The sequence below is a fragment of the Dipodomys merriami genome, unplaced genomic scaffold, assembly GCF_024711535.1.
Source record: "Dipodomys merriami isolate MVZ:Mamm:240054 unplaced genomic scaffold, mDipMer1.0.p SCAF_14, whole genome shotgun sequence".
NCBI classification, from domain to species: Eukaryota; Metazoa; Chordata; class Mammalia; order Rodentia; family Heteromyidae; genus Dipodomys; species Dipodomys merriami.
In genome coordinates, this window is record NW_027202715.1 from 40,013,219 (window position 1) to 40,026,268 (window position 13,050).

Below are 13,050 nucleotides of genomic sequence, written 5' to 3' on the forward strand. Positions count from 1 at the left end.
ACAAAAACATTTGCTCTCTGAGAGGCTTCATTTGGGTCCTGAGGCCAAGGGACCCAAGAGACCTGAAGCATCATCAGGGGAGGCTGGGACTGGCTCACCAGCAGAAGCTGAAATCCAGAGTAGAGTCCTCCTGCCCTCACCTGACACAAGGGCTCTGGCCCCATGGTGGGAAATCCCTTCAGGAGGATGGGAAGAGATCTTGGGTCCCTGCAGGGTGGCTGCAGGTGGAGCTTCTGAGGGGACAGAAATTTCAGTTCTATACAGTAAGGATGCTTGGGGAAACTGAGGCAATGACAAATTCCTTTTCTTATTTTAAATTCTGGTCTTGGTTTCTCATCTGAGAGTTATGAACCAGCTCTGTGCCTGAACCAGTGTCACAGAGGCAATTGTGATAGAACCCACATACAGCCTGGTCCCAGGCCTTGCAGGGTGGGGGAGAGCACAGGGCCAGCTTTATACCATTACAGGCCTACAGCTCCCCACCCCCCTGCAATCCCCAAGGGCCCAATGTGTTTAGAAATCTCGATTTTTTTTTCCTTCATAGTTTAGAAAGGTAACACAGTGCACACACTGTTGATTACATAACAACCCCAGCAGGGACTGGGGGCGGCACCCCATAATTAAACACATTAATATTTCTGCAGCGAAACATGAATATTCACATTAAGTGGGATAAATAAAGCTCATAAATAGCTCACATCAGCTCAGGACAGGTTTTTGTTATCCACCGAGTTTCCTGCAAACTTTAAAACCAGCACTTGCGGCTTCTAGAGCGTTCTGGGTTTTAAGCCTGTGAGGAAGGAATTGGACTTAGGCTATCATCATGGAAGTGAGAGGCTTGTCAGCCCTTCTAGATGACTGAGGGTCCTGAGGATGGCCCCTTAGGCTTCGTCTCTGTTTTGCTCACCTCTGTGAAACCAGGGACCCCTCAGTCTGATCTGCTTCCTTTCTGAAATATGACCAGGTTCATGCCATCAAAGCTTGGGCCAGGGTGAGAATGCAGCTATGGGCATCTGGACCCTGTGGGACTCTGCTGGTCACCTCTGAGTTCAGCGGGAGAACTTTCTGGAGCTACCAAACTCCTGCCTCAGCTATGCAAAAAGAGAAAATAGCCCCTTTCTAGTCCCTCTCACCTATTCATGGCAACATTTCCCAAAGTGTGCATTTGTGGAACCCTGGTCTTGCTGGTCCTCCAGGTCATCTGAGTTTAGGAAAGGCATCACACTTGCCCAACTCTTGAAATCTGAACTAGTTCAGATTTTCAACAGACAACTGTTTAAACTTTGAAAACTCCACAATAAGTTATCTGCTTCATCGGATTGGATCCGGCCTTTCCCAAACAGCCTTTGAAGACCATCTCCCAGCACACTGTTGAACCAGCACTCCTTTGGCAAGTCGCTGTCCAGGGTTCTGATGCCCAAGTAGGCTCTGGGCTTTGCAGTCCCAGAAGTTTGGGTGCCATGTGCTGTTGGCCTTCCCCCCTCCCCCTTGCCAGCCCTCTGGCTTCTGAACTCACCAGGGGTGTCCAGAAGAATAAACTAATTAAGGTAAAATGTGCAACAGTGATGCAGAGCCTTGTACATCATAAATGGGAACGGCAAAATCAATGGCAGCCCTTCTGCAGGCAGAGGCCCAGAGGCCTGGGCGACAGGAGGGATGGGAGCCCTTTGATTTAGGAAGAGCAAACGCGCTGGCAGCTGCAACCTGGGTAATTAGGTGTGTCAGGAAGACAGATAAACAGCGAGCTGTGTGGGTCGATGGCACAGGCAATAAACACCCAGCACTGGCCCCTGGCCCATGTCAGTGTGTAGCCTAGCCTGCTGTATGTTGCCCCTGGTGAGAGACCCCAGGGCAGGGACAGTGATCTGGAAGAGGATGTCAGGGGCAGGGCAGAGAGGCTGTATTGAATTCTGGAGAGACACTGAGATGGTAGAGGTCAGGGAGAAACAGGAGGATGTTTAAGGGACAGGGTGGGGCCCATAGAGAGTACAGGTATCACAGAGGTATGTCTGGGAAATGTAGGGCATGGAGATTTCTGCCAAACATTAGCACTGGGGAAGCAGCCAGCAACATCTCTTCCTGGGTTGACCTTGGATAAGACACGAACTTACCTTTTCTCTAAAAATAAATGGGATAATGAGGGCCAGTGTGGTGGTTCATACTTGTAATCCAAGTTACTTGGGAAGTAGAGATAGAAGGATAGAAGGGTAAAAAGCAAGATTCTGCTTTAAAAAAATACACTGTTTGATACAGTGGCACATGCCTGCAACCCCAGCTCTTTGGGAGTCTGAAGTACAAGGACCATAGTCCAATGTTGGCACTGGGCAAAATCTTGAGGCCCTACCTAAAACACAAATGGAAGCAAAAAGGGCTGGGGGCATGGTTCAAATGGCAGAGAGCTTGTCTAACAAGCACTAAGTCCTGAGTACTCAGCACCACCCCCAAACAAAAACACTAAAATGGGGAATGATAAGAAGGCCACCTCTTCATCAAGCTGTCATGAGGATTACATTAGATAATATATGTAAAGTGCTTAGAGCAATGCTTGACACCAGATAAATTCAAGAAACAATAATAGTATCACTATCCTCCTCCTCCGTTTCCTCCTCCTTCTCCAGAAAGTTGCGTGTCATGACCAGGCAGGTCTTCAAGGAGCCATATCCCAGGAGTCAGTTGTGGCATTAAGTTTAAAATGCTTTACAAGACTTAGTCAATGGGAAACTAGTAGTGCAGTGATGGCCCTAGAGGGAGAAAGAACTCGTTCAGGCAAAGGACATTTTTGAAAAGAATGAAGCCAGCCTCCCATGGCAGTGTGGAAAGGGAGGGGCTGGCAGTGCTTGCTCCACAGTCTCATCAGGAAGGCCCATTCCACAGGAAGAAGTTGGGGTTCCGAGGGGCAACTCATTTGCCTGAGGTTGTACAACAACTATTAAGTGGCAGTGACCCCCTCCCCCGCCGGACCCCAGGCCCCTTATCTCTGATTCTCTGCTGGTTCTGGGGCTTGAACTCAAGACCTCACACTCTTGCTTAGAATTTTCCATTCAAGGCTGGGCCTGGCCCCTGTCCCTGAGCTTTTTTTGCTCAAGGCTAGCACTCTACCACTTTGAGTCACAGCTCCACTTGTGGTTAATGGGAGATAAGAGGCTTAGGGGTGTTCCTTCCCCAGCTGGTTTCTAGCCTTGATCCTCAGATCTCAGCCTCCTGAGTAGCTAGGAATACAGGCATGAACCACCAGCACCTGGCTCATTTCTGGCTTTTTGGTTAATTGGCTATAAGAGTGTCTTACATTTTTTAATCTAGACTGGCTTTGAGCTGGGATCCTCAGATCTCAGCCTCCTGTAGCTAGGATTACAGACATAAGCTACCAGTGTCCAGTCTTTTCAATAGTGTACCAATGCTGCAAATCTCCTCAGCTTGTGTCACAGAGCTGTGGCTACTGGTAGGAAAAGTCCCCAGATCCCCAAGGAACCAATGCAATGGCCTCTGGGGTCTAATACTCTTTATCATGTTTCTCTATCCTTATTGCTCATCAGCCAAGTATGGTGAGGCACAGGGAAGGGGGTGGGTCACAGGATGGGGAGCCCCAACAGTCTCATCTTCTCTAAGATGTCTGTTGCTGAAAATCAGGACTTTTGTGTTCAAGTGATTCCCCCCCCCCCCCCCGCCCCAACCTGGCATGGGGTTTGGGGAAAAAAATAACCAGTGGATCCACACATCCATCTCAGTCAGTGCACATGACTTTACTGAGCACAGGAAACTCTTGGAGATTAGAATATGGGTTCTGGACCAGTAGGTGTAGAATTTTTATGAGCTTCTAGCTGAATCCAAAGCTGCCAGCCCATGCAGCACACTTTGAGAAGTGAGACACAGAGCTTTAGGTGCAGCTGGGCCTGGGCCTGGGCCTGGGTGAAGGATGCTCCTCTGGAGGGCGGAGGGCCCGTCTGTGTGTAAGCAGAAGAGGCCGGAAGTATGAGCCACCACGATCCCCTTTTTCTCTCTAGTACGGTGACTGACCCTGTCTTCTTTCCAAGAGATTAACAAAGCCCCTGCAGATGGCTTCTGTAGGTATGACACACAGCCCAGAAGCCATAAAAGAAAAGAGTCATAAATCCAAAAGTCCATAAAGATAAAGGTTTCCCACATTACAAAAACCTACCCTGAGCACAGACAAAAGAAAAATGACAAACAAGGGAAAACTATCTGCGACTTGGGTTTCAGACAAAGGGCTAATTTCCCTAATTTATAAAGAGGTGTTCCAAATCAATAAGAAAAAGACCAGTAGTCAATAGAAAAAAAATGGGCAAAGGCTGGAAGCAGACAAGGGATTCAAATATATAAAAATATTCTCAGCCTCACTCATTTAAGACAAATGAAAATTAAAACTACACTTGGAAATCAATTTTTTCCTATCAGATTGGCAAATAGTAAAAAAATAAAATTGATATAACATTGTATTGATGAGGATTGGGAAGTGCTGGCCCATCATGAGCGGGGAAGGAGCTGATGGGATTATAATGAGAGGACAACCTGGTACTTCAGAACTACCTGTGAGGAGCTGGGGGCTCATGCCTATAATCCCAGCTACTATAATCCTAAATCCTAGCTACTCAAGAGGCTGAGATCTAAGGATCTCAGCGACCCTGGGCAGGAAAGTCCAGAAGTAGAGCTGTCACTCAAGTGATCGAGCAACAGGCTTGAGTGTAAAAGCTAAGGGATGGCACCGAGGCCCTATGTTCAAGTTCCAACACTGGTACTAAAAAAAAATGTATATTCCTTTGATGCAACTATTCCATTTCTTTGAACCTGTCTTGCAAATATCCCTGCAATCGTGGGAAATGACTTATTGAAGAAGCTTATTCATTTATCAGCATTCTTTGAAACGGTAAAAGGATTACAAGCAATCTAAATGTTCACCCGTAGAGGACTGATTCAATGAAGCTAATCTATACACTGGAATACTATACAGCCTTAAAAGGATGAGGAAGCATTCTGTGTATTGCTATGAAATGCCATCCAAAATTCGTTGAAGATGCAAAGAGTAAGCATGCCTCTGTTTGTTAGACAGGAGGGTAGTGGTAAGAGTTTCATGGTTCATGCTGACCCATCCACAACTGGTACTCTCATTCAGGGTGTTGGAGTGGAGATTGCTGGAGGATGGCTCTGTCCAGAAGCACAAGAGGTCCCGAGTTTCCAGGGTGTGGTGAGGAGAAGAGTCACCTGCCTCTCAACACCCCTCTTATTCTGTACACTGCTATCTGGATGGCTCAGCATGGCATTAGCTGAAATAACTGGGCTGGTACTTTGGTCAGGCAAGCCTTAAGGGGATTTTTGTGGCCTTGACTTTATTGGGATTGTTGTCAGTCTCCTTCCTTTTCCATTCCCTTATCTACTTTCCTATCCCTCACCCTTGACTGTGTCCACTTGCTATTCTGATCTGGAAAGTGCCTTCTTTATACTGTGACCAGTTTGTCCTTTTGTTCCTGAATTTCTTTCCCATGAGTCTAGAGGAAGGCCCTATCCAAGACAGGTTAGAACTGGGTTTTTCATAGTCGCAGAATGATAACAACTGTTGTTTAAAGAGTTTGTATTGGGCTGGGAAGGTGGCTCAGTGGTAGAGAGCTTGCCTTGCATACATGAGACCCTGGGTTCGATTCCTCAGTACCACATAAGCAGAAAAAGCTGGAAGTGGTGCTGTGGCTCAAAGGTAGAGTGCTAGCCTTGAGCTGAAGAGCTAAGGGACAGCGCCCAGGCCCAGAGTTCAGACCCCACAACCAGAAAAAAAAAAAAAGAGTTTGTATTAAGTTCTAGGTGTTCTAATACATTCTTTTCACTCATAATCTAAGTTGTTCATTCATAAATGTATATTTGATGCTTGACAAGTGACAGGCATTTCTTTGGGTACTGGAGTGCAATAGCGATCAAGTTACTACTTCTGTCCCCCAAGGTGAAGAGTGTAGTAGGAGAGACAGGCCAGTATGAAATATACTTGAACAGGGGTCAGTCCCACAAAGAAAAATAAAACCAGATAAGGGCAAAGGGAATTATGAGGATATGGTTTTAGATAAGGTACTTGAGGACACCTTACCTGAGAAGATCAGTGGAAACAGCATTTCAGGCAGGGGGAACAGCAAATTTGACAGCCTCAGGTAGAAATGTGGAGGGAAGAAGATCAGAGAGGCCATGGGGTTACCTCAGGAGGGCTAGAGAAGGTCATCCTACAGATGACATCCTACAGTGGTCTGTGGAGCCACTGGGGGGGGGGGGTGGGAGTTGAGTTTTTGCAGTTGGTACGATTTATTTATCCTGGCCTTATGGCTGAGATGGTTGAGACCAAGAGTTGTCAAGGATCTTGTCCAAGGTCACCCAGTAAGTGAGTGCTAGAGCCATTTGCATGACTGACCCCCCCCCCCCCCACAGGACATGGCAGGGTCTTGGGCTTTTCCAGGGATTCTAGAACATTCCAAATCTGGCTGGGGGAAGGAAGAGGACTATTCTTCTAGAGGTCCTTCTATACTCTCCAGGCCATGGGGAAACCTGGCTGGCCAGCTCCTGGAGAAGCTCTCAGGATCTCCCACCAAGGGTAGAGTAGCAATGGCCACATGCCGTGCCAGCTGGACCCACCGAAGGGCTGACACAGCACAAATGTCCTGGCTCCACACCCTGCGCCCTCTCCGTGAATCAATCAAGCCGCTCAACTGAAAAATTAACTCTACCCCACACTCATCCCTCAAATCTGCAGAAAGTCACCAGGAGGTGCACAGTTGGGGCTGAGGCTGGCTGGACCCTTTGGTCCCTGGCCCGGCCTTGAGGGCAGCCCAGGCCCTTCAGGTGAGCACAGTGCCTCCATCCCAGGAGCCTGGTCTTCTGGGGCCTCCATGAGCCCTGCCTACTCTGAGGTTCCTCTAAGATGAACTGCCTCTCAGGTCAGAAGCTTCTGTTCTTTCTGGGACTCATTTAACCAATTTTAATTGAGCTCCTAGGATAGTCAAGGTCTAGTTAGGGTCACTGATAGGTCCCCAAGTGACTAGTTGTGGAGCTTTCCTCTCAAGCTCACAGTCCAAGGCCGGAAGGGCTCACAGCCCAGGCTGAAACTGCTGGTGGCTTCGCTGTGGAGCTCTCTAGCACGGGAGGCGTTCAGCTTCTGGGGTCTCACACGGGTGCTCTGTGTGCTTGGTGAGCCAGTCAGGGGCTGTCCTTTCCTCTGGCATCCTGCCAGCCAAGCTCACAGTAGACAGTTGTTCCTGATCCTGCCTCCTAGTCTTCCAGAGCCTTCCTGGGGACTCGGTCCTTCTGCTGGCATCCCCGGATGCTGCTCCCTTCCTGACCTTGCCCCGAATTAAAGAGTTGATCAGCCCATCAATTAATCGTGTCCTAATCCAATCTTGGCTTGGTTGGAGAGAGGGCAGTAAATCCAGCTGGGTAATCATGCCCTGATATTTGTGTAGGGATAATTACCATCTCTCAGGCCTCACTTGGTGGCAAGATGAGATGAAAACCCATAAAACACCACTCAGGGCTGTGGCTCATTGTTTCTTGGCTGCACAAGGCTGGCTCCCAGCCAACCAACACCGCCCACCCCTGCCCCTGGCACAGGCCCCAACCTCTTCCTCTTCTGTCCATGCGACTGGCCAAGCTGGGAAAGCCAATGTATGTGTGTAAGTGGGGGCAGAGAGGGTGTCCCTACAGCCAGGAAGCCAGCAATTCAGGAGGTAAGAGGGTCCACCACAGTGCTTTTACTGACAGGACTGAAGTCTGAGCCCCAGGACCTGACCCAGAGTAAACTTAAGAGACTGCTGCCATCTGGAGGAGGCTCATCTCTAGGGACCATCATGCCCTAGGGCTCGTGACAGATGTTAGGGCCCTACAGGAATGGCCTTTGTTTTAGCAGACTCTGGCCAGGCCTGAGAAGATATGAGAATCAGAGGTTGAGGGTGACCTTGATCTGCAGCCCTAAGTACACAGCACCCCTCCCCCCACATACACACACACTGCAACTTGTGTTCAGTGTAGTCCCTGGACCAGCAGCATTGCAGTGGCCTGGTTGTGTGGCAGAATGCCAGGGATCAGGTCCCCCTGGCCCTGGGAGTCAGAGCCTGCCTCACATAGACAGCGGGTGAGTAGAATCACCGCAGTGTGAGAAGCACTGGTAGCCTCCATGAACTGAGGGTCTGCCTTTCCCCAAGCTGTGTTCCTGTCACCTCCTTGTCACTCAGCATCTGTGTGGCATGCAGCAGATGATCGACAAGAATCTTTGACAGAGATGAACCTGTGTGATGGCGGGGGTCGGGAGCAAATCTTTGAAGGATTCACAGCAAATGAGAAAGGCCCCAAGGAGCAGCACAGAGGGTGGATCCAGGGGTATCTGCTGGCTCTAGAAGTCAACCAGGGAAGCAGGGTGACTATGTGAACTCCCACAGGATTTGGGAGGAGTAGGAGGCTGGGGTGAAGAGGACACTCAGCCTCATGGAGAAAATGGGCCTCTATGCATACTTTTCTACCCTGGTTTAGGGCCTGGGGATAGAACTATTTATTGTAGGAAAAGAGCGAGGCACTGGGGGGTCTTTGTGGGACACAGAGCTCCTAGAGGCAATGGGGTCTGTGTTTGGCAGCCAGTGACAGTGGCCTGGGCAGAAGGTGTTAGGTGTTGGGAGGAGGAAGGAGGAAAGCAGGAGGAGGCCTGATGTCTCGGCCCTCACCTGAGAAGGCGTTGTTGGTGTTGAGGAAGTAGATCTCCTCACGGCCGTCCCCGTCAATGTCACAGGCTGTGACCCCGATGGCGTTCCCTTGCCGGTCCCGCAGGGCATAGTAAGGTGAGCTGCGTTCATCAACAGCGATGTTCACCAGCCGCTTCTGGGCCCGGTCGTACTTCAGAACCAGGTTGGGGCCATTATACCTGGAGAATGATCAGGAAGGAGATGTTGGGGGAGGAGCAGCAGGGCCCAGTCAGGCCACTGGAGCAGAGCTAGAGCTCAGAGTCCACTCAGACACACAGGGGAGCATCTCAGCCCCAACTATTACCAGACACTTTACCGGGAAGGAGAGGATGTCCCTGAATGCTGGGTGAGTGTCCCAGATCAGATATAGGTGTGGGCAAGGTCAGTCACCTGGACTCAGGTGGGACGTAACATAAGAAACAGGATGATGGAGGGGAGTGGACAGCTAGCAGCAACCCTTACCAAGAGCCTGACTGAAGACACCAGAACTTCCCTAATATTAATTCTGTCCCATTCACATTGATGGCCTTATTGGCTTATATGTAACAACCATCAATGGCATGCAAAGCTGTATTATTCGCCCATTTTATGGTTGAGGCTCATCAAGGAGACTGCTGTTTTGGGAGGTTGTATGCCCTTTAGGGGTGGTGTTGGTGGTGGTGGTGGTGGCGAGAAGAGCTCTCTTTGTGAGTTATCTTTAGGAGAAATCACTTCTTCCTGTTCTGAATCAGATCCAACCTGGCCTCTTCCTTTGTCACCAAGATGCAGACGCCAGTGAAGTGGTAGGGAGGGAAGGGATGGGGGGAAGCTGTCTGGATGACTTCTGGCACCCATAGCGTGAAAGGACAGCCGGAAGAACTCATGGGCAGCAAGGGCCTGAGTCAGCACCTGGACAGGCACACCTTAGACACCTTGACATAGTGTGTCTAGGTGCTGTGTCTGAGCGCTTCATGTCAAGGGCGCGGTGTTGACTTTAGAGGTACATCCAAGCAGGAGAGAAAAACACGGGTTTCGGCACTGTCAGCAGCTGGCTCCAGGCCTCAGGATGGGAAGTCCTGAAAGCCTTGCTCTTCCATCACCCCTGCGTCTGCCTCTTAAGACCACTGTATTCAGAGTGCTTAGCCTTGTTAAAGGTACTTTGATGCATTGTTTTACTTGGCCCCATACAATCTCAGAAAGTAAGTACATAGGGCATTTTCTAGAAAAAGAAACTAAAGGTCAGAGAGGCAAAGTGAGGGCCAAAGTTACATAGCTCATAAGTGGCAGCGTGAGGTGTCTAATTATGTCTCCAGGGTCCAAATCCTTGTGTTCTTTCCACACTGCCTATGATACTAACATTCTCAATCCTACGCATGCTTTTCTCAGTTTTCTTTTCTCCCAAAGTAGTGACCTGAAAAAAGACGATAATCCTACATGTTGACAGGACTTTACATTTTACAAAGCACTTTCTCTTCTTTGATCTCCTTTGCTGCTTTTTTTTTTTTTTTTTTGGTATTGGGATTTGAACTCAGTGCTTTGCACCTGCTAGGTAGGTACTCTACCATGGAGCCACATATCTTCAGCCCTTAACACTGCTTATTTTGAGATAGGGTCTAGCTTTATTTTTCCCAAGCTCATGCCTGGATCTTGATCCACCTATTTTATACTTTCTATCATAGCTGAAATGTCAGGCATATATCATTGTGCTAGCTTCTTCAATGGAGATGGAGTCCTAAGGACTTTTCTGCCAGTGATGGCCTAGAACCATGATCCTCCTTATTTTAGCCTCCCAGTTGCTAGTATTACAGGTGGGAGCCAATGGTACATAGCTTTCCTTTGTTTCTTAAAGATGCTAGTGCTGCCACAAATTAAGATGGTGCCCTTGGACTGGTGAGTTCCCCTCTCTAGACTCTGGATTTCTCTACAAGAGGACAGAGCTGGGACTAGAGGAAACTACTACACTAGAAGACAAGTGTGGGTGTGGGACCATTCCTCTGGTCCCCAGTCAGTTTCAAACTTGGCATTTCTATGTTGGTACATTTTCTTGTGTGCATCCCATTCCATAATACAAGACATCAAGCCCAGCCTGCCTACCTGCCCTTAAGTCTCTGGGGAAATCTTCACCAAGCCCCAGAGCCAGACACCCAGCAGGAGGGGAAGGCCTGTAGTCTCTCCACATTTTAGAGGCCAATCCTTTTATCTTGAATCTGGGTAGCTGGGGTACACTCAGCTTTCTCTACCCCTGGTAGTAACTCTGTGGGAGAAGATTGCTCAGGCCCATCTCTTCTTGGAAGAATGTGGAGTGTTAGTTCCAAAGCACCTCCTACTGGGGTCACGGACTGCAGTTGCTAGGCTGGGTCAAACGCTTCAATCTTGGAGACTGAACACAAACCCAGGGACCTTCCCAAACAAGCATGGTAGCCTGGGATAAGGTCTGACACTCCTTCCCCTCTACTTCCTGCTCCCCTGGGGACAACAGACTTGAAACCAATGCAATGGCATCAGGTAGGGTTCTGGACCATCTAGAGGCAAAGCCAGAGGGCAGTGCCTGAAATAACCAGTCCTTCCCTCTACCCAGAGGCCCTCAGTCTTCCCCAAGGGTAAAGCTCCTCCCTTGCTCCTGCCAGGGAGCTGGTGCTCCATTTTACCTCCTCACCAGCGCCTGAAGACGTGCTGCTCTTTCTACTGTGCCTGAGTCTTTGTTCAGTTGCAGACACCCCTCCATGGAAATCATTCTTCCTACCCTCCAAGCCTGCCCTGCCTGCCTGCTGGATGCGACCTTCTCTCCTCTGGATATCCACAGTGCTTGCACTTCATTTGCTCCTGGAAGGACGGAGATGGAGGCATCTGTGTTCCAGCTTCTCTCCCCTCATTAAACACACGCTCTGGAGCACGATGGTGTCCCTGTATGCGCTGTGCCTAGAGCCACACACAGCAGGAGTCCCTTCTCTACAAAGGTTGGATTCCAGAATGAGGGAGGGAGGAAGGGAGGAAGTGAATTAAACTAACCATGGCAGCCTAGGAGTGGTCCCCCAGCACTGTGCTGAGCCCACAGTCCCATGGCAATCCTAGCATGTGGGTCTTCTCAGCACGCCCATTTTATAGGTGTGGAGCTTGGACTTACCCACAGTCACTCTGTGGGACCAATCTCTACGCTGAGGAGCCTGGGGAATTGCAAAGGAGCCTTTTGACGTTCGCACGTTCCCTTTCCTTATCACCTGATAGAGATTGCCTGGTACTTGTAGCAATCCAGAAGGCCTCAGGTTGCAGTTAAATGGAGCCAGGAAGTAGGGCAAAGCCTGGTGTTTTTGAAAGGCAGCTATGGTTTCCAATAGGAAAGGATGGGCCAGCTAGGGTCAGGTCAATAGCAGCCGGGGGCGGGGGTGGGGGTGGGGTGGTGGTCCTGGTTCTGCCAAGTCCTGGCTTTGCCCTTGAACTTGCTACTTCCTTCCCCCAAGCTTCAGCTTCCTCATCTGTAACTCAGAGCTGCTATATACCTCACAGGATGGCTGTGAGGATTAAGTGTGAGGGTGTGTGTGACAACACTTGGTAAACTGTGAAGAGTTACACACTTATACATTCTTATCACTCCTAAAACACACACACACACAACAAACCCGAGGCATGACCTCTCACTCTCTAGAGATCATTTTGTTCGTTTCACACACATTCTAGTACCTCCTCCCCAAACACCCCATCCTTGGTTGCTCATCTTCTTAGATCTCACTCTTCATTCTACTTGATAACCAAACTTCTCAAAAGAGTTGTCTTTACTCTCCCACCACCCATTTCTCGCCCCCCTCTAACTTCTGCTTCCAGTTTCCCCGAGGCTACTCTTGCTTCTATCATCTATAACCCTCTCCCCATGGCCACACTTAGGGCCTTTCTGTCCTCTTCACCTTTGACCTCTCAGCTGTACATCATCCCTACTCTCTCTGCCTCTGCCTCCCCACTTCCTCCTAGGAGACTCTTCTCTCTGAGCTTTAGGATGCCACCCTTGTCTGGCTGAAGGGCCTTCCTTCTCTCCCCATTCCTCTGGATGTTGGGGTCTCCAGGTCTAGCCTTGAGCCCTCTTCTTTTCTCTCTCTTCCTTTTCACCAGCCCATAATATCCATTCCCATGACTGACAGCTCCCAAATTTATATCTCTAGCCTGAATTCCCAGCCCAGACTCAGACTCATATATTCGACCGCCTACCTGACATCTCCCTTGCACGTTCTAAAGCCGTCTCTGATGGAAAATGTCCAAAATGGAACTATTGATTGCTCTACCCCTCCTTTCCCCAAAATGGGTACCTGGGAACTAAAGCCAGCCCCCTCCCTTCCCATTGGTTTTTCATCTACTTCATCAGCCCATC

The 13,050-nt window shown here is 49.4% G+C and overlaps 1 protein-coding gene across 3 annotated transcripts in view; it reads right to left on the reverse strand.

Annotated features, from left to right (window-relative positions):
- Positions 1 to 13,050, reverse strand: part of LOC138826197 (cartilage acidic protein 1-like) — a 146,271-nt gene that overhangs the window by 43,466 nt on the left and 89,755 nt on the right. For all 3 annotated transcript variants that reach the window (XM_070021360.1, XM_070021359.1, XM_070021361.1), the window contains exon 3: positions 8,697 to 8,893. In XM_070021360.1, the coding sequence (XP_069877461.1) occupies positions 8,697 to 8,893 (197 nt within the window). The remainder of the gene's footprint in view (positions 1 to 8,696; positions 8,894 to 13,050) is intronic.